The sequence below is a fragment of the Myotis myotis genome, unplaced genomic scaffold (assembly GCF_014108235.1).
Source record: "Myotis myotis isolate mMyoMyo1 unplaced genomic scaffold, mMyoMyo1.p scaffold_m19_p_2, whole genome shotgun sequence".
NCBI classification, from domain to species: Eukaryota; Metazoa; Chordata; class Mammalia; order Chiroptera; family Vespertilionidae; genus Myotis; species Myotis myotis.
Window position 1 is genome coordinate 102,411,605 of NW_023416324.1, and position 20,602 is coordinate 102,432,206.

General features: G+C 40.1%; 1 protein-coding gene across 11 annotated transcripts in view; it reads right to left on the minus strand.

Annotated features, from left to right (window-relative positions):
- The window catches only part of XRN1 (5'-3' exoribonuclease 1), a 182,119-nt gene that overhangs the window by 55,510 nt on the left and 106,007 nt on the right, over positions 1-20,602 (minus strand). For 9 of the 11 annotated variants that reach the window (XR_004973779.1, XM_036347032.1, XM_036347033.1 and 6 more), the window contains exons 21-25: positions 12,049-12,211; positions 10,975-11,088; positions 9,417-9,515; positions 6,348-6,463; positions 5,729-5,875 (exon numbers count right to left, since the gene is read on the minus strand). Coding sequence is in view for 10 of the 11 variants with exons in the window: in XM_036347032.1 (XP_036202925.1) it covers positions 5,729-5,875; positions 6,348-6,463; positions 9,417-9,515; positions 10,975-11,088; positions 12,049-12,211 (639 nt within the window). In the remaining variant the exon portion in view is untranslated. Of the gene's footprint in view, positions 1-5,728; positions 5,876-6,347; positions 6,464-9,416; positions 9,516-10,974; positions 11,089-12,048; positions 12,212-20,602 lie in introns of those variants that run through there. The other 2 variants (XM_036347036.1, XM_036347040.1) reach the window with 2 other exon arrangements.

Consider the following 20,602-nt stretch of genomic DNA (forward strand, 5'->3'; position numbering starts at 1 on the left):
TTTGCCACAGCATGGATGGAACTGGAGAGCAGATAAATACCACATGATCTCACTCATTTGTGGAATATAATGAACAACATAAACTGATGAACAAGGACTGATCCAGAGACGGAGAGGCATTGATTGGACTATCGGGCCTTGGAGGGAAGGTAGGGGAGGGTGGGGGTAAGGGGGAAAGATCAACTAAAGGACTTATATGCAAGCATATAGGCCTAACCAATGGACATGGGACAACGGGGGGGGGGGGGGGTGAGGGCATGAGCGGGGGCTGGGGTGGTAGGGGGTAACGTGGGGATAAGGACACATATGTAATATCTTAATCAATAAAAAATATATTTAAAAAAAATAAAATGCCAACGGTTAAAGACAAAGAGAGAATCTTTTTTTCTTTTTAATTCTCACGAAGGATATGTTGTTATTGATTTTAGAAAAGAAGGGGGTGGGGTGGGGAAGAGAGAGAGAGAGAGAGAGAGAGAGAGAGAGCGAAACACTGATGTGAGAGAGAAATATCAATTGGTTACCTCCCATAGGAGCCCTGACTGGTATCAAACTTGCAACCTAGGTATATGCCTAAACGGGGAATTGAACCACCAATCTTTGGGTACACAGGATGATGCTCCAAGCAACTGAGCTACCTGGCCAGGGCAAAGAGAGAATCTTAAAAGCAGCTAGTTATTATAATGCAGCTCCCATAAGACTGCCAACTGATTTCTCAACAGAAACTTTGTAGGCCACAAGGGATGAAAGTAATAAAAAGCAAGAACATATAAGGAAGATTACTCTACCCAGAAATACTATCATTTAGAACTGAAGAACAGATAAAAGACCTTCCCAGACAAGAAAAGCTAAAGGAGTTCACCACCAGTATTACAAAAAATTGTTAAAGGGAGTTCTTTAAAATGAAGAACATAAAAAATAAAAAATATAAGTAATAAAATGGCAATAACTACATATTATAAATGATCAATCACTTTAAATGTAGATGGATTAAATGCTGTAATGAAAAGACAAACAGTGAATGAATAAGAAAAAAAGACCCATATATATGATGTCTACAAGAGACCCACTTCAGACTAAAAGACATACACAGACTGAAAGTAAAGGGATGAAAAAAGATATTTTTTGCAAATGCAAATGAAAAAAATTTAGCTGGAGTAGCAATAGATATATTGGATAGACTTTAAAACAAAGGGTGTATATAACAGGTAACAAAGAAAGACATTTTGTAATGGTAAAGGGATCAATTCAAAAAGAGGATATAACCCCCTGTAACCTTTCCATAACCAAAACAGTAGCATCTAAATAAATAAAGCAAATATTGAGACAAAGGGAGAGGTCACAATAATACAGTCATAGTTGGGGACTTAACCACCCCAGTGACATCAATGGATAGATCATATAGACAGAAAATCAACAAGGCAATATGATAAATTAGACCAGATGGATCTGATTGATATTTTTAGGACATTTCAATCTAAAAGCAGCATAATTTATATTCTTTTCAAGCACACATATAGAACATTTTCTAGGGCAGATCACATGTTAGGCCACAAAACAAGTCTCAATTAATTTAAAAAGACTGAAACCATTCCAAGCATCTGCTAGAATCACAGTGTTATGAAATGAGAAATCAATGATAAGAAGGAAACTGAAAAACACACAATGCATAGAGGCTAAATAACATGATAAAAAACAATCACTGGGTTAACAAAAAAATTGAGGAAGACATAAAAAACTATCATGAGAGGAATGATAATGAATATACAAGAAGCCTAAAAAATCTATAGGCCAGCCAAAGTAGTTCTAAAAGAGAAAATCATAGCAATACAGGACTATCTCAAACCAAAAAAATCTCAAAAAATTTAACCTTACACCTAAAAGAACTAAACAGAAAACAATAAACAAAACCCAAAGTGAGTAGAAGGAATAAAATAATAGAGATCAGAGCAGAAATAAACAAACTTGTGTCCAAAAAGACAATATAAAATATCAATGAAACCAACAGCTGGTTCTTTGAAAAGATAAACAAAATTGATAACACTTTCATCAGAGTCATGAAAAAGTCAGAGGACCCAAATGAATAATATTAGAAATGAAATAGGAGAAATAACAACTGACACCAAAGAAATAGAAAGGATTATAAGAAAATACTATAAACAATTATATGTCAACACATTTAACAACCAGGAAGAATTAGTTAAATTCCTAGACACAGAATCTTCCACGACAGAAGAAGAACCAGATAATCTAAATAGACTGATTATGACCAATGAAATCAAATCAGTATTCAAAAAACTTCTAATAAAAGTCCTGAATAAGTAAATTAAAAAAATATTCAGAAAAAATTTAACACCTATCCCCCTCAAACTATTCAAAATCGAAGAGGTAAGAAGGCTCCAAAGTTCATTTTACAAGGCTAGCATTTCCCTGATTTCAGAATCATACAAACACACTGGAAAAATAGAAAACTATAGACCATTATCCCTGATGAACATAGATACAAAAAGTCTCAACAAAATATCTGCAAACCAAATTCAGCAAAACATTACAAAGATCATACTCCACGTAAAGTGGGATTTATTTCTCGGATTCAAGGATGGTTCAATATCCATATGTCAATTAATGTTATATACTACATAAATAAAATGAAAATAAAAACCACATGATCATATCAATAGATGCAGAAAAGGATGTTACAAAATCCATTATCCACTTATGATAAAAACTCTTAGCAAAGTGGGAATAGAGAAAACATACCTCAACATAATTAAGGCCATATATGACAAAACCATAGGTAACATCATACTCAATGAGGAAGAGGTAAAGCAGTTTTTCTTATGATTAGGAACAAAAAAAGGTTGTTCACCCCTTCTATTTAACATAGTACTGGAAGTCTTAGCCATAGCAATTAGACAAGGAAAAGAAATAGAAGTTACCCAAATTGGAAAATAAAAAGTAAAATTGTCATAACTTGCAGATGACATGATATTCTATGTATAGAATCCTAAAGATTATAACAAAAAAAGTATTAGAACTGATAAATGAATTCAGCAGAGTAGCAGGATACAAAATTAATATTCAGGAATTGGTTGCATTTTTATAGTCCATTAATGAACTATCAGAAAGACAAATTAAGAAAACAATCTTATTTACAATTGAGTCAAAAAATAAAATACCTAGGAATAAATTTAACCAAGGAAATAAAAGACCTAAACTTGAAAACTATTAAGACATAGAAGAAAGAAAATAAAGAAGATACAAATCAATGGAAGCCTGTACTGTGTTCATGGATAGGAAGAGTTAACATCATTAAATATCCATACAACCCAAAGCAATCTATAGATTCAATGCAATTCCTATCAAAATACCAATGGCATTTTTCACAGAACTATAACCTAAATAATCCTAAAATTTATATGGAACCACAGAGGACCTGAAGCCAAAGCAATCTTGAGAAAGGAAAACAAAGTTGGGGGTATCATGCTACCTGATATCAAACTATAGTCATCAGGCTATAGTCATCAAGACAGCATCATCTATAATAATCTATAATAATTAAAGCATAATATGCTAATTAGACCAGACGTCCTTCTGCCAAGGCTGAGCCAGAGGCAGCTCGAATTTCACGCATTGGGCCTCTAGTATTGGCATAAAAACAGACACACTGATCAGAGGAGCACCCAGGAATAAATCCAGGCATATATGGTCAATTTTTGTATGACAAATGAGACAAGAATACACAATAGGATAAAGACAGTCTCTTCAACAAATGGTGTTGACAACATTGGGCAGATACATGTAAAAAATAAAACACCATTTTTTACACCACATACAAAAAGAAACTCAAAATGGATTAAAGATTTAAACGTAAAACTTGAAACCATAAGACTCATAGAAGAAAACATAGGCAGTAAACTCTTTGATATCACTCTCAGTATTGTCTTTTTCAGTATGTGTCCTCGACACAGAAAAATAAAAGAAAAATTAAACAAATGAGACCACATCAAGCTAAAAAGTTTTTGCACAGAGGAAAAAAATGAATAAAATGAAAAAGACAATCTACTGAATGGAAGAAGATATATGCCAATGATACATCCAACAAGGGGTTAATATTCAAATTTTATAAAGAACACAATTTAACACCAAAAAAGCACAAACAATCCAATTAAAAATTTTATAGAGGACCTGAATAGACATTTCTCCAATGAGGACATGAAAAGATGTTCAACATTACTAATCCACAGGGAAATGCACATTAAAATCACAATGAGACATCACCATAAACCTGTCAGAATGGCTACCATCAAAAAATCAACAAACAACAAGTGTTAATAAGGATGTGGAGAAAAAGGGAACTTTAATGCCCTATTAGTGCAATTGTAAATGGGTGCAGCCACTATGGAAAACAGTATAGAGGTTCCTAAAAAAATTAAAAACGGAATTACTATATGACTCAGCAATGCCACTTCTGGTTATTTATTAGAAGAAATCCAAAACACTAATTAAAAATGCACCTCTATATTCATTGCAGCATTATTTACAATAGCTAAGATATCAAAGTAACCCAAGTGTCCATTGATAGACAAATGGATAAAGATGTGGTACATATCCTATCTAATAAAGAGGGAATATGCTAATTGACCCTTACGCCGTTGCAAAGATGGAGGCACCCACAGCCATAAGGAGAGAATAAGCTAATTGACTGCCACGCCCTCAAAGATGGTGGTGCCTATAGCCAGTAAGGAGGGAATATGCTAATTGGCTGTCACGCCCTCAAAGATGGCGGCACCCACAGCCACAAGATGGTGGTGCCTAGCCCCCTTGCCGTGCACCTGCCTCCAGAGTCCCCCAGGCACCTCAGCCCCGCATCCGCCCAGGGCCGGCCAGAGGCTCAGGTAACCAGGGCTGGCCAAGGCTTGTGCTGCCAGCAGTGGCAGCAGCAGAGGTGTGATGGGGGCATCGCCCTCCCCTGATCGCAGGGTCACCTCCTGCCCCAGAGGGCTCCGGGACTGTGAGAGGGGGCAGGCCGAGGGACCCCTCCTCCAGTGCATGAATTTTCATGCACCAGACCTCTAGTATACTATGAAATATTACTCATCCATAAAACTGAATTAAATCTTACCATTTGCGACAGTATAGATGAACCTAGAGGGTATTATGCTAAGTAAAATATGTCACAAAGACAAATACCATATGATTTCTCTTATATGTAGACTCTAAAACACAAAATAAACAAATAAACAAAACAGAAACAAACTCATAGGTACAGAGAACATTTTGATGGTTGTCAGATGAGGGAGTGTTATGGGTAGGGGTGAAAAAGGGGAAGGTATTAAGAAGTACAAATTGGCAGTTATAAAAATAGTCTTGAGGATATAAAGTACAGCATAGGTAATATAGTCAATAATGTAGTAACAACTATGTATAGTGTCAGATGAGTACTAGACTTTTGGGGATGAGTACTTTGTACATTATATAAATCTCTAATCACTATGCTGTATACCTGAAACTAACATAATATTGTATTTCAACTGTAACTAAAATTTTTTAAAAAAATTAAAATAGGTAAATAAATCTCTGCCAATGGTAAAAATAAGTTTATATGTAACACAGGTCAAATTTTCCTAAAAGAAACATTTTCCCTTTAAAACTGTTATCAGCAAGGCAAAATTATTATTATTATATTCCTATGTTTCTGGATGCCTATGGGATCTTATTCAGCACTTACCTCTCTATGTACTCTGTAAGAAGTTGTTCGGTGGCAGATGAATACATCCACTCATTTCCAACTTTCTTAGTATATCCTGGTACCTCCTCATTTTTCTTGTTGAACTTGAGATTCAAACCCACATTTGCTTTATGGTCTCCGTGAGGGCTGAATTTAAACCACACACACACACACACACATTTTAAAATTTTGTTGAAAGAACAAAAAGTTTTGATTTCAAATCTTAGAAAAAGTTAGTTTTAATTGTTTTATATTTAGTTATCATGGTTATTTCTGAAGTAGCAGTAATTGAAAAAAATAGAGGAAATCCAAGTTAAGAAAGCATAAGTTAACAAAGATTATGTAATTAGAGAGGAGAATGATATAGGAAAATATACTATTGAGAGTCACACACACCTTGATACCTTTTTTCAAGGTTCAATATACTAGCTGCAAAAATAACAACTGTCTTTTCAACCACCTATAACATGCCATTTAGAGAAAATATCACCATTAGAGAAATTTATGCAAAATTTTTAAGGAAAAGTCAGAGAAAATATATACTAAAATATTGATCATTTTATCTTTATCATTCAATTTTTTCTGCCACTTTAAGTAAATTTCTTTAACATAAACTTACTTTCTCCTAGATCCTCTTCCAATAAAAATACTTCCTGTAAACCTTGAAACAAGGTATCCACTCACTCCAAGGCGACTGGCCAACACATATCCTGGGTTGTACTTTATAGAATATTTCTTTAAATATAAAAACAAAAAGGTCAATTATAGAAACACAAAGCATTAAATGTTATTTCTTTATGTTTAAAATTTGGAGATATCCAAGACATGACTAACCATTGTATTGTGGCTATATAAGAATTCTCAAAAGTAAATGATCATTCCGCTACCCTCTTTTTAAAAAGGATCTGTAAGCAGAATCTTTCTGCACCTTCCCTTCCTTAAAGGATAGAATTTCCAAGGACAGGTGAAAGGAAGAAGAAATATACAGTTTGTGAAATGTCTCAAGAAATAAACTCTACAGTAAGTAATAAATGGCAAACAATGGAGGCAAGAATTAAATACTTAAAATAAATTTTCATATTGCAAGTAGGGCTTAGTAAAGTACGTGGGGAAAAAATCAGGCCTTGATAATTATTACAATGAATTAAAACATGAGTATGTCATCAAAATTGCTGCTGCTGAGCGAAATTAAAAGTATACTCTGCCCTGACCTACTCCTGGGTTTGATTCCTGGTTGGAATGCAAATGGCAGGCAACCAATTGATGTGTCTCTTTCACATCCATGTTTCTCTCTCCCCAACCTCCTCCCTCCTTTCCACTCTCTCTAAAAAATCAATGGAAAAAAATATCCTCTGGTGAGGATTAAAATATATATATGATATTTGTATCATATATAGATATAAACAATACTTGTTTCCCCTAATATTTATTATCACATGAAAGTAACAAGTATGTATAAGATTGTAATTAATATAGTCAATGAAATGTAATCTTAATTGTATACTTTAGGGAAGAAACTATGAACATTATTAATTTTTTAAAAGTATCAGATGATGTAAATTTTTAATTAGGAAGCAAATTACAAATCCAGTACCAACTAGAGTAAGTTACCACACATTTTGAACATAATTTACATATTGATAACACATACTTATTTATATTTACATGAATCATGTTTCATATTCATATGTTTTGTTTTATATGAATATAAGGATATTTTATCACCAATAAATACAAAATTTCCAGAGAGTAATTGGTAAGGAATTAATTCAACCACTGTTATTTTTTTAATGATCATGTCTATAATCACTACTAAGTGGATAAAGATTTTTAGTGTCCTGGAATATAGTTACCATTAATAGGCTAGTCAAGAATATGACACAATTTTGCCACTAAGAACCTTATCAGACTTAGAAATAATACAGACAAATCAAGTATGCTTTCCTGAATAGATAATAAAAATTAAGGTAGCAGTTCTCTATCACAGGTAATTATCACTTTTTTAATAAGCATCTGGAAATGTGTAGGGGCACATCATGTTACAATGCCCTGGCTGGTATGGCTCAGTGGATAGAGCATTGGCCCGTGCACCAAAGGGTGGTGGGTTCAATTCCCTGTCAAGGGCATGTACCTGGGTTGCAGGTTCGATCCCCGGCCCCAATCGGGGCACATGCTAGATGCAACCAATTGATGTGTCTCTCTCACACTAATGTTTCTTTCTTTTTCTCTCTCTCTCTCTCCCTCTCTCCTCATTTCTTTCCACTCTCTCTAAAAATCAATGGAAAAAATATCCTCGGGTCAGGATAAAAACAAGAACAAAAGGCATAGGCTACTACTACTCAGTGTTCAGGGGCTAAGGATGCCAACTGTCCTACCAGATAGAGGACATAACTGTCTTGCCCAAAATACCAATAGTACTCCTTTTGAGAAATATTGGGTTATGGTATAACTAAAATTATTAAAGTCACACAAACAGCCCTGGCTGGTTTGGCTCAGAGAATAGAGTGTCAGCCTGCAGACTAAAGGGACCCAGGTTCGATTTCGGTCAAGGGCACATGCCCAAGTTGCAGGCTCGATCCCCAGTAGGGGGTGTGCAGGAGGCAGCCAATCAAGGATTCACTTTCATCATCTCTCCCTCCCCCTTCCTCTCTGAAATCAATTAAAAAAATTACACAAATTTTAAAATTGTAAAATAAATAGGTGAGACCGTTAGGAGAGTGAAAGAAGGCTTGAGTAAAAGTTAAAGAAGGTATGTAAAGAGAAAGTACACCTAGAAACACTATACGCTAGAAGTGGGAAGGTGCCTGCAGGTCTAGAAAAAGCTAGGCATGAAGGAATGAATGCAAGTTTTTCCACCTCCACTGACTCCCAGAACAGAGCTACAGCTTTTTACCTAATGGGCCACTGTCTCCATTTCCGGAATGTGCTTGGAGGATTCTTCCTCCAACAGGCCTAATGGTAAGATTTTAAGAACTTTTCTGCCTTCCATAAAGTTTCCTCATGGGTATGCTAATGCCTAATGCCATACATTCATTCCACAGGATATAAAACTTTAGATTTTATCATTAGATAAAATATAAGTAGCAATAGCTGGCTGCTTGTGAATTAATTTTAGTCAAGTTAATTATCCAATCAATAAGAAAAATGACAGATATATCAGGATCCTCTCCCTATTTTAACAGGGAAATCAGAAAGAGGACAGTGAACATCTTTGGAGAAAAAGGTCCTGAAAAAGGGTGCTGTGACCTTAAATGCAATTTTCAAGTTTTCTCTAGGGACTATTCATCTTTAGCTGAGTAGAGACATTTAACTTGTGCAAGAAGGCCATATGTCACTTGTAAATAAAAAATGCAGGCTTTGATTATCAATCATTTAAAAACCCAAGTCTATTCCCAGAGGGTATGCTAATCAACATGCTACTCATAAGTTCGAATACAATAGCCCATAGTAACCATTATAGTTAATAATGGGATTTCAGTGATTTCCTCCCCCCGCTCAAAGTTCTACATGAAGTTCTAAGCAGACGCCACATTTGTTTTTAAATCATACTAGATATAACTGTAAGGAAATTTAATTAGTATTAGATAAAATATTTGCAATAAATTCCAAGAAGTTGGCAAAAATATCATTCTAATATTTTTTAAAGTTCATTAATTCTAAATTAAACAATATGGACTATAGTACTCACATGCTGGTTCTGTATTAAAGCATCAAGATTGGGTTCACATGGAATGCTGAAAACCACACGAATCCTACCTTCTGTAATCACATCCCCTGAATCCTGAACCTTGGAGAAAAAAAAAAAATCACAGTAGGTTTTAGTCTCTTTCACTACATTTTAATCACTTGATTTTTCTATTTATTTGAACAGTGTTTATTATTTCTGAAATACAGTAAGACAATAAAGATGGGTAGTGGAAATTCTCTTGGAATTTTTGAGGGAATGTGATTATACTGCAAATTTGAGTCTACATTGTTTAATAGGTGCAGTCTTTTTTTTTATTATTATTATTAACTTTTAATTTGCAAATAATTTCAAACTACCAAGAAGTTGCAAAACTAAAAACAGGTCAAAGAACACTTGAAAAACATTTACTCAGATCAACCTACTGTTAACATTTTTGGGCACTGGGGAGGGGGATGGTGTCTCTCAGCCCAGCTTGCACCCTCTCCAATCTGGGACCACTTGGGGGAAGTCCGACTGCAGTTGGACATCCCTCTCACAATCCAGGACTGCTGGGTCCCAACTGCTCATCTGCCTGCCTGCCTGATTGCCCCTAACCACTTTTGCCTACCAGCCTGATCACCCCCTAACCACCCACTCCCCTGCCAGCCTGTTCGACGCCTAACTGCTCCCTGCTGAACTGATTGCTCCCAGCTGTCCTCCCCTGCCAGCCCAGTCACCCCCAATTGCCCTCCCTTGCTGGCCCAGTTGCGCCCAACTGCCCTCCCCTGCAGGCCTGGTCCCCCCCAACTGCCCTCCGCTGCCAGCCTGGTCGCCCCAAACTGCCCCCCCCCCCCCACCGGTCTGGTAGCCCCTAACTGCCCACCCCTGCAGGCCCAGTTGCCCTTAATTGCCCTCCCCTGCCAGTCCAGTCACCCCTAACTGCCCTCCCCTGCTGGCCTGGTCGCGCCTAACTGCTCTCCCCTGCTGGCCTGGTCATCCTCAACTGCCCTCCCCTGCCGGCCTGGTCACCCCTAACTGCCCTCCCCGGCAGGCCTGGTTGTCCCCAACTGTCCTCCCTCCGCCGCAGGCCAGGTCCCCCCGAACTGTTCCAGATCTGACCAGTAGGAGTCCCTTCAACTTGATTCCTGTGACTATGTGATACCCTCTCATCATTTGCACAAAAAGTAGCAAAGACACATATGTGTATGTATAGGCATATATGTATATTTGCATGCGCCTTTTTCCATGTGAGAACTGGACCTTCCCAAAACATTAACACATCTATAAATTCATTAACCCAATAATACATCTAAAATAACTACAGAATTGATTCATGTATACCACAATATACTACTAAAGAGAGCAGGATTTGAATTCTTTTTTATCCCCACCTCCTGACCCCAACATGCTTAAGACTAAAGATATATAGCCAAATACTATGTTCATTAGTAAGATGAATGAATTCTTTCTTATTTTTCCACTTTAGTATTACTTTCTATTTTACACTTAAGTGAAGAAAAGGTAAAGAATTGTATTAATTTCAAACCAGAGAGAAATTTAATTAGTAACAGTAACTAACTTCTCCAGCACAGCCATAATAGGGGGTTCCCAGCATAAAGACCATACTTCTAGGAGGAAACAAGTCATCCAAAGTTTTGATATTGGAGAAACGGGAATCAAAAGCTCGGATGTCCTATATAGAGTAAAATATAAGAGTAAATCATCACAGTCAAATCTTTCATAGATTGTACACAAGTTTTTTTCCTATGGGACTATGGCTATACTACTTATAAATGTCAAATGCAAAGACTGTCTACATACCAATACTGGCAGCTAAAATTTATTGACTGCTTTTAGGCATTGCACACTTTTATTAGTTCATTTTATCCTTCAGACAACCCTCTGTGACAAGACCATTATTAATTATTAGCTCCACTTTAGAGATGAGGAGACTAAGGCACAGAAAGAGGGTGAATCTTGCCCAAGGTCATATAGCTATGAAGTCAACTTAGGCATCTGTGCTCTTAATCACTACACTGTAATGTTTCCCCAAAATTACAGGATCACTACATGCTTTAAAAAAATGTTATCCCCATACTACATCTAAGATTACAAACACAACAACAGCCTTTTGCATTTACTAATTTATTTAAGGCAAACATTTTCTTTTGAGTATAAAAATCTAAAAATGCAAAGGTATAAGTTAATGCTGAGATTTTTCTTTTAGAGATTAAGTTAAAAATAAATTAGCCCTGCCCTAGTGGCTCAGTTGGTTGAACACTGTCCCGTGCACCAAAAGGTTGCAGGTTTGATCCCCAATCAGGGAGTGTATGATAGGCAACCGATGTATGTTTCTCTCTCATTCTACCCCTCCCCCGCCATCTCTCTCTCTTCCTCTCTCTAAGCATGTCCTCGGGTGAGGATTAAAAAAAAAAATTAAAAGGACATGTTCCTAACCACAGAGTGTCTGAGGAGGTAATCTGCCTTTTAAAAAAGACAATATTTTGCAAATTATATTAAATAATAGTTTCCATTATACATTGACATATTACTCTTCTAATTAGAAGCCAATGTTAATATGATATATAGTCTGTCTTTATACAGTGTGCAATAGTGTACACTAAGATATAATTGAGACTTGATGGAGACTTACCTTGACAACAGCTTGATAAACAAAAGGAAGAACTTGTTTTGACCACTGTTTCTCTAGACGAACTTCACCATTTTGATTTATTTGATATCTATGACCTGTGAGTAACTGAACATATACAACTGCAGATGTTTCATTTATTATTATTCCTTTTCTTCTCAGGTAGCTAAAAGAAAGAATAAAAAAGAAATATAGATATGTATGAGTGTGTATATAATTTAGGATGACAATCATCCTCCAAACCACCAACTCATATTCAAATGCTTAAATAAATTTTAAATAAATATGCTAATAATTCTAAGTACTTAAGTGTGGGAAACTGTTTATTGCCTTCACTATCTGATAAGCATAGACAGAGACCCCCCCCCCCCCCCCAAGGCTGGGTGCCTTTGAAGCCCTAGCAAAGGTCAGAGCTAGGCGCCACCTCTGTTTGTCCAGACAGTGGCAGCTGAAACTACTCCCCCATTTATTATTATGTAAATCCTTGCTGATGGGCTAGTATGCCTGTTGCAGGGGGTCACCTGCCTAAGGGCTATGCTATGGGTGCATCCCAGATCAATAAAAGCTTGGTAAAGCCTGAGCACAGGAGGAAGTCCTTTGGGACTTGCCGCCTGGTCCCCCAATATTGCAAAATTATCTTGTGTCTTTTTCTCTCATTTGTTGTGCGGCTCCTCTTTCAGATACCGAACCCTACTCCACGCAGAACGTGGAGGGAGTCTTACTCGACACTTAAGACTTTTGCATTCATTTTTTTACTCTCTGAATACTTATCCCAATGTCTGTGAAATTAAATGAGAAGTCACAGAACTATAAGAAACTCCTGTGTTTTTTACCCCAGGAAGGCTATCATATAAAAAGTGAAAACAAGTGTTGGAAAAGAAGTGGAGAAATTGGAACATATATATTGCTGGTAGGAATGTAAAAACGGTGCAGTCACTGTGTAAAACAATCGGACAGTTCCTCAGAGTTAAACATAGAATTGCCATATAGTTCAGCAATTCCATTTCTAGGTATATACCCTAAGAACTAGAAATGGATACTTAAATATCTATCTATCTATATATAAATAAAGCCAGCAACCATAACACTGTTAACGACCTGAATGACCAGTCACTATGACACCCACTGCAGCCAGTGAACCGCGGGATCGGCGGGTGGGGCTGGCTGGCCAACCTTTGTAGGCCCCACCCCCAGCCGCCCCACCCCTGATCAGCCTCTCCCACCCTGATAGGGGGGCGGAGCCGGTGGCCAACTCCTCTGTGGATCCTTCCCCCACCCCCCCACCACCCGACTGGCCCCGCCCCTGATCGACCCCCCACCCCAATAGGGGGCGGGTCCAGCTGCCAAACCTCCTGCAGGCCCACCCGCTCGCCAGCCCCGTCCCCAATGGGCCCCCACCACCTGATCGGCCTGTAGCCCCTCCCTCCGGCCAGCCCTGACCCTGATCGCCCCTCCTTACCCCAATAGGGGGTGAGGCCAGCTGGCTAAACTCCTGCAGCACCTCCCCCCCCCTCCCCCAGCTAGCCCTGCCCCTGATGGCCCTCACCACACTGATCAGCCCGCAGCCCCTCCCCTCAGCCTGCCCTGCCCTGGATCGGCCCCTGCAACCCAATCAGGGGAGGGGCCCACTGGCCAATCACCCGCAGCTCCACCCCCAGTCAGCCGCTGTCACCTCCTCCCAACAGGCCCAGCCACGATCTGCCAATTGGGGCCCGGCCAGCCGGACCCCACCCATGCATGAATTCGTGCACTGGGCCTCTAGTTAATAAATAAATACTAATAGTAACACTACTAACAATAGCAAAAAGGTAGAAACGACCCAAATGTCCACTGACAGATAAATGGATAAACAAAAGGTAGTATATCCATTTAATGGAATATTCGGCCATAAAAAGAAATGAGTACTGATACATACTACAATGTATATGAATTTCAAAAACATGTTAAATGAAACAAGCCAGACACCAAAGGTCACATATATGATTGCATTTATATGAAACATCCAGAATAGATAAATGCAGACAGACAAAAGGTTGACAGGGGCATTCACTGGGCCCTCCCTCCCTCCCTCCCTCCCTTCCTTTCAAAATATTTATTCTGTTCTTAATTGGGTTGAATGGTAATACAAATATTGTGAGCCAGACATACCTTTCTCATGTATTATACTTTAAATGCCCAAAACTTTATATAAAAACTACACGACCTTGTTTCTCTCACTATTCATTCTATGGAACCTCGGATCTAATCTGTGCTTTGAATAACTTCTCTCCTTGACTATGACTGTTATAGATCTGACAAAACTAGCCCCAGTTAGAAGTTTCCAGGGGGAAGAAATTGCTGAATAGAAACTTCAAGCCTTCTGTGGCTAATAGTCTAAAAGACTCCCTTAAAAGTAAAGATGGAATATAAAAATACAGACTCATACAATTACTCTAAGACTGCTGGGAAAGTTTTATTACTACTCCAGTGCTTACACTAAGAGCTACAACTTGCAACTCATACCAAATCCTCAGCATTGTCATTTTCAAAGATGTTAAGGACGTAAACATTATCCTGTACCTGATGGCAGCAGCAACAAGAGAAGCCTGAGTGCTCACTCTAAGGTATAGAGCCATGCTCAGGATAGACACCAACACCCACTTCAGCTAAGGCTCCTGGGGTACCCTCACGGTCATGTTAAAGCACAGCCCTGGGAAGATCACAGAGAAGGGCATCCATCCACCATTCTCAGGATTTTGCTCCAAATGGAGAAATCAAGTCAGGCTGCATCTGGAAAGCATGAGAGGAGCTGTAGCCACGTCAGCGATACTGGGATTTGCTCTCTGCTGGCAAGGCCTCCGGGTACAGTTTAATTTTGTCCATATCATTGTCTTCATTAGGAAAGCTTTGGTGGTTCACGAGAATGTTCTCCACTAGGAACCAGGCTGGTTCCCCTATGATAATACTGTCCTTTGCAGAGGTTTCAAACCATCCAGTGAAGCCATGTTCTTTGCAGATCTGGTCCATCTGGGAAGGAATATGGCCACCTTCCTTTTGCTGGTCACATGTACAACTGCCCTCCCCTGCTGGCCTGATGGCCCCCAAATGCCCTCCCCTGCCGGCCTGATGGCTCCCAACTTTCCTCCCCTGCTAGGGCCTGACTGTCCCCAACTCCCCTCCCCTGCTGGCCTCATTGCCCACAACTTCCCTCCCCTGCCACGACCTGCCTACTACACTGAACCCGCTTCCTCCATGCGAGGCAGTGGAGATGTTACTACCAGGCTCCTCCGCGTTGCACAGAGCAGGACCCCTAGGCCTCACTGCGCAGAGCAGCCACCGAGCCCCGCCTCCGCTGTGCGTGTGGCCATCTCGTGGTAGCCATCTTATGGTGGCCATCTTGTGTTGAAGTTGCGCGAGGACATGATACACCTAGGCTTTTATTATATAGGTCTAGAGGCCCAATGCATGAAATACATGGAAGGGGTTTAGCCCTCGCAGCCGTGGCGGCCTGTCTTGGCCCTCGCAGCTTCGTCTGGAAGGTTGTCTGGAAGGACATCCAGAAGGTCATTTGGCTGTCAGGTCTAGTTAGCACATTGCGATTTTATTATTCTACACTAGTGGCCCGGTTCATGAAATTCATGCACATTAAAGGGGAATTAATTAGTGGAAATATTTTAATATTGCTATTTGCCCTCTCTCTATAATAGAAGTGTAAGAGATGAAAGAAAATTAGTAAAATGTATATTAAAATCTCCCTCTGTCAGAGTCTGGGGCATGCCGCGGGACCCAGAGTCAAGTCTCCGCCCACTCATGCGTGCCTTGAAATTGCGCGAGACCCAGACCCGGCTGGCCCTACCCCCATCAAGCCCTGCACAGCAGGGGGCGCAGCCTCAGGTACCCCGGCCCAGTGCTGGGTGGGGGGGTGCAGCCTCAGGTCCTGTCAAGCCCCGCTGGGCAGGGGGCGCAGCCTCAGGTCCCCCGGCCCCAGCGCCAGGGTCTCAGGTCTCCAGGCCCAGCCTCAGGTCCCCCAGCCCAGGCGCCAGGGCGTGATGACCATTTGTATATTAGGTCTTTATTATATAGGATTTTGCTGATCCCTGATCTAAAGATTCTTCATCTGAGGGATATTTTCTTACCTATTTTCCATTTTTTCTTTCCAAAACTCCTATTAGACAGAGGTAAGAAATCCTGAGTATACTCTTTACATCTCATGGTGCTTTGTGTGCTGAAGGAAGCCTTTAGCTTGACCTTTTACTGCAGCCCAATGATTCAATTGTTAGGATGCCCATATTACTATTCAGACAATCTACTGAGCTCATTATAACAATCACAATTTTAATTTTTATATATGTGTTTATATATAAATATACTGTACATAATTATATGTAGTATATATTAAATAACTTTATTATGTACATACTAGAGGTCCGGTGCACAAAATTCTGCACTGGGGGGCGGGGGAGGGTTCCTCAGCCTGGCCTGAGCCCTCTCGAAGCCTGGGACCCCCTCGCTCCTTACCGCCTGCTTGCTGCTTCTTAGCGCTACTGCGGAGGTGGAAGAGGCTCCCGCCACCATCACTGCGCTCGCCAGCAGTGAGCCCAGCTTCTGGCTGAGTGGCGCTCCCCTGGTGGAGGCCCACTGACCTTCAGGGGACAGTTCCTGCATTGAGCATATGACCCCTGGTGGTCAATGCGCATCAAGCGACTGGTCATTCCGCCAGTCATTGTGCTGTCTGGTCAATTTGCATATTAGGTTTTGATTATATAGGACATCCTATCTAATAAAGAGGGAATATTCAAACTGCCCATCACATCATAACAAGATGGCTGCGCCCACAGCGGAAGTAGGGATTCCGTAACACAAGATGGCTACACCCACAGCAAAGGCCGAGTTCTTGTAACGAGCTTTAACGAGCAATCAGCAGGGACCTGAGGCTGCGTGGCTCTGGGCCGGGGCAGGGAACCTGAGGCTGCACACCGCCCCGCCCCACCACCGCCCTGGTGGGGTGTGACAGGGGACCTCAGGCTGCACCTCCTGCCCAGCTGGGCTTAAAGGGAGACCTCAGGCCATGATCCCAGCCCAGTGGATCTTGACGGGGGCCCTCAGGCCACACCCCCGCCCCAGCGCCAGGCCATGGGACCTGAGACCACATCCCCCGCCCAGCGGAGCTTAACAGGGGACCTGAGGCCATGCCCCCCACCTAGCAGGGCTTGATGGGGGACCTCAGGCCATGCACCCAGCCCCGGCGCTGGGCAGGGGGACCTCAGGCTGAGCCCACTGGCCTGGGCCAGGGACCTCAAGGCTTAGCCCCCAGCCCACAGGACCTGAGGCTGTACCCCCGCCCTGGGCCAGGAGACCTGAGGCTGCACCCTCCACCTGGTGGGGCTTGATGGGAGTGGGGCCGGCTGGGTCTGGATCTAGCCCAATGAGGGTGGGGCTGGTCGGGTTTGGGTCTCGTGTGATTAATTCCCTTTTAATGTGCATGAATTACGTGCAACAGGTCACTAGTACATACACTAGAGGCCCAGTGCATGAAAATTCGTGCACTGGGGGAGGCTATCCCTCAGCCCGGCCTGCCCTCCTCACAGTCCAGGTGTCCTCAGGGGATGTCCTCCTCTGTGAGAGTCGACTGGGTGGATCAGGGGAAGGCGCCACCCCCATCATCCCACTGCTGTTGCCACTGCCGGCTGCTGCAGCTGCTGGCCCTTGCTTCTTAGCACAGGCCCTGCCCCCCTGCCCACTAGTGGGTGGGGGAAGATCTGGGGCTGTGGAAGATTGAGGCACAGCAGGTCTCACCCCGTCCAGCCTCTGTGTAGGCATGGAGCTGGGACTGGCCCACGCCGCTGCCTCTGTGACTGCCTCTGTGGAAGGAGTAGCACTGGGACTGGGACTGCATAGCCCCCTCTCCTGAGCTGCCTCTGCAAAAGGGGCCTTGGTGCCGCCTTCTCCTCACGTGACTGCCACGAGTGCCTTCTCCTCCTGCGGCTGCTACGAGAGCCTCCTGCACCGCCAGCCCTCAGCCTTTGTAGCTGCTGGCCCTTGGCCCCTGTAGCCACTGTGGCTTTTTCTGGAAGGACGTCTGGTCCAATTAGCATATTACCCTTGTATTTCAATAGATATTTTCATAGCAGCTTATTCTTAAATGGTTTTGCTCTTGATGGCAGGGTTGGTCTGAAATGAGCCATCTCATCTTAGCCTGAAACAGACATTTTTCCAACAAATTTTTGAAATGCAGCATTCTGTTACCATTTTCTAAAAATTCAATGGGATTTTTTCTACCATTTTCACTCAAAAGTTATTATGCATGTAATCTTGATATCAATAGCTGACAAAGACATTACAAGAAAGGGAAATTATAGGCCAATCACTTTCATGAAAGTAAATGCAAAAATCCTAAACAAAATAAATCCAATTATATATAAAGGGATAATATAACACAGCCAAATGGGAATTATTCCAGGAATTCACAGGTAGATTAATATTTGAAATTTAATCAATGTAATTCTCTATATTAACAGAAAAAGGAAGTCATATGATTATTTTTACAGATGGAGAAAAATTTTGGTAAATCAACACAAATTAATGATTAAAAACACGTTAACCACCTAGGAATGGAAGGAGATTTCCTTAATCTGATAAAGAATATTGAAAAATAAAAAAAAACTCTACAGCAATCATCATATTGAGTGAATCATTTAAGGGTTTTTCATGAAATTGAAAATGACAACACAGATATATAAGAAAAATTACAAATAAGAAAAAGTTCAACAGTTTTCAATAGAAAAAAGGGCAGAACAATTGAACAGCCATTTCAGAAAAGAACATATTCAAATGGACAGCAACATAAAAGGATGTTCAACTTCATTAGGCATGAAAGAACACAAATTAAACCAAAATGAGGTAGCCACTATGTCAGAATGGCTACAAGGGAAGAGACAATAGTAATAAGTATTGATGAATGTAGAGAGAAAAAGAAATTGTTATAAACTGCAGTTAGATGTAAACTGATGAGATAACTTTGCAAAATTCATTTTGATGGTATCTATTAAAGCTGATCTTAAGCATCCTATATAATAAAAGGCTAAGATGCAAATTGTCCCCTCAATTGGGAGTTCGACTAGAGGGTGGCGTTGGCCAGCCGGCCTGGCCTTATCGGCCCCAATCCAGGCAGGCTGGCCAGACCTGACCTGTGCACGAATTTGTGCACCTGGCCTCTAGTATCCTATAAAGCAGCTACTCCACCTATAGATAGCACCTAACAGAAATGCATATATATGCATTCATCAAAAGTCGCAAATGAGAAACAACTCAATTATCCATCCACAATAGAGTGGGTAAATTGTGCTGTGTTCATACAATGTAATGCTATCATAGTGAAAATGAACAAAATATAACTATATGTACCAATACAAATGAATATTTTAAAATCACAGTACTGAGCAAAAGAAATTAAGGTAAAAAACAGTATATTCTGTGTGAATCAATCATGTAACATTCAAATACTAATCTCTGGGGTTGTAAATCAAAATAGTTATTGTTGGGGGAGAGAAGTGGATGGTAATGGCTTAAAAGATTTTGGTATAAGGATTTTGGCTTTGTGGGACTAAGCAATTAGTGGGACTTTCCCACTAATTCCCACTAAGCAATTTTTCTTTGCTTGTTTATTGACTTGTATTCTGGTTGTACACGTGAAAATTTATCAAGTAATACACTTATGATTTGTACATTTTTTTTCTCTGTACATATATTTCAGTAAAAATTTTCTGTTAAAAAAACCACCAAAATAGTTATTTAGAACAGTATTTTTAAACTCCTAAGTGGTTGGGAGACCTTTTCTATTTAACTTTTGCTTTATTTTATATGTTTATAGCTTTGGGGTCATTGTTGTAGTCTGTATACCTTCTGTACTTTTAAATTTCTTGCATTTACTTAGTAGCCTATGTGAAATGGTTTGTTTATTTATTTATTTATTTACTTATTTATTTATTTTGTGGGGCTGCGGAATCTAATCTATTACTATTAAGTCAAATGATTATATTGCTTAGATTTTGTATCTGCATATTTGCTTTTTGATTACCAAATCTGTCAGAAAGGTCAGTCTTCCAAAATTATGGTGGTCCTTAATTGGCTTCAGTTTTTCCTGAAGACCGTTAAGACACCATTGATTTTAAGATATATAATTAATTTATTAACCACTGAGCAAGAAAAAGAGTCCACCAATGAAACTACAAAATTGAAAACTACATTTTAAGTTCAAGATGATAAAAAGTGAAAATATGTACTTCAAAATCCACCAAATAAATGAGGTCAACTATGTTATTCATGACATAACGCTTTATGTGGTTCTATTTACATTGTGAAATAAACTTTCTGTAGTCACCTTTCCCACTATTTACTTTTAGCCTTCGATTCAATTTTGTCTGATTTTTAATACTGCAACCCTTGCTTTCTTTCTGTCTGCATTTCCCAATATTAATAATGTATTATTTCATGAGACTGAGCTGAAACAAAGATTCATTTTTAAATGGTTGGGAAATAAATATAAAATTATAATTTCTGAAAACTGTGGGTGGTGAGG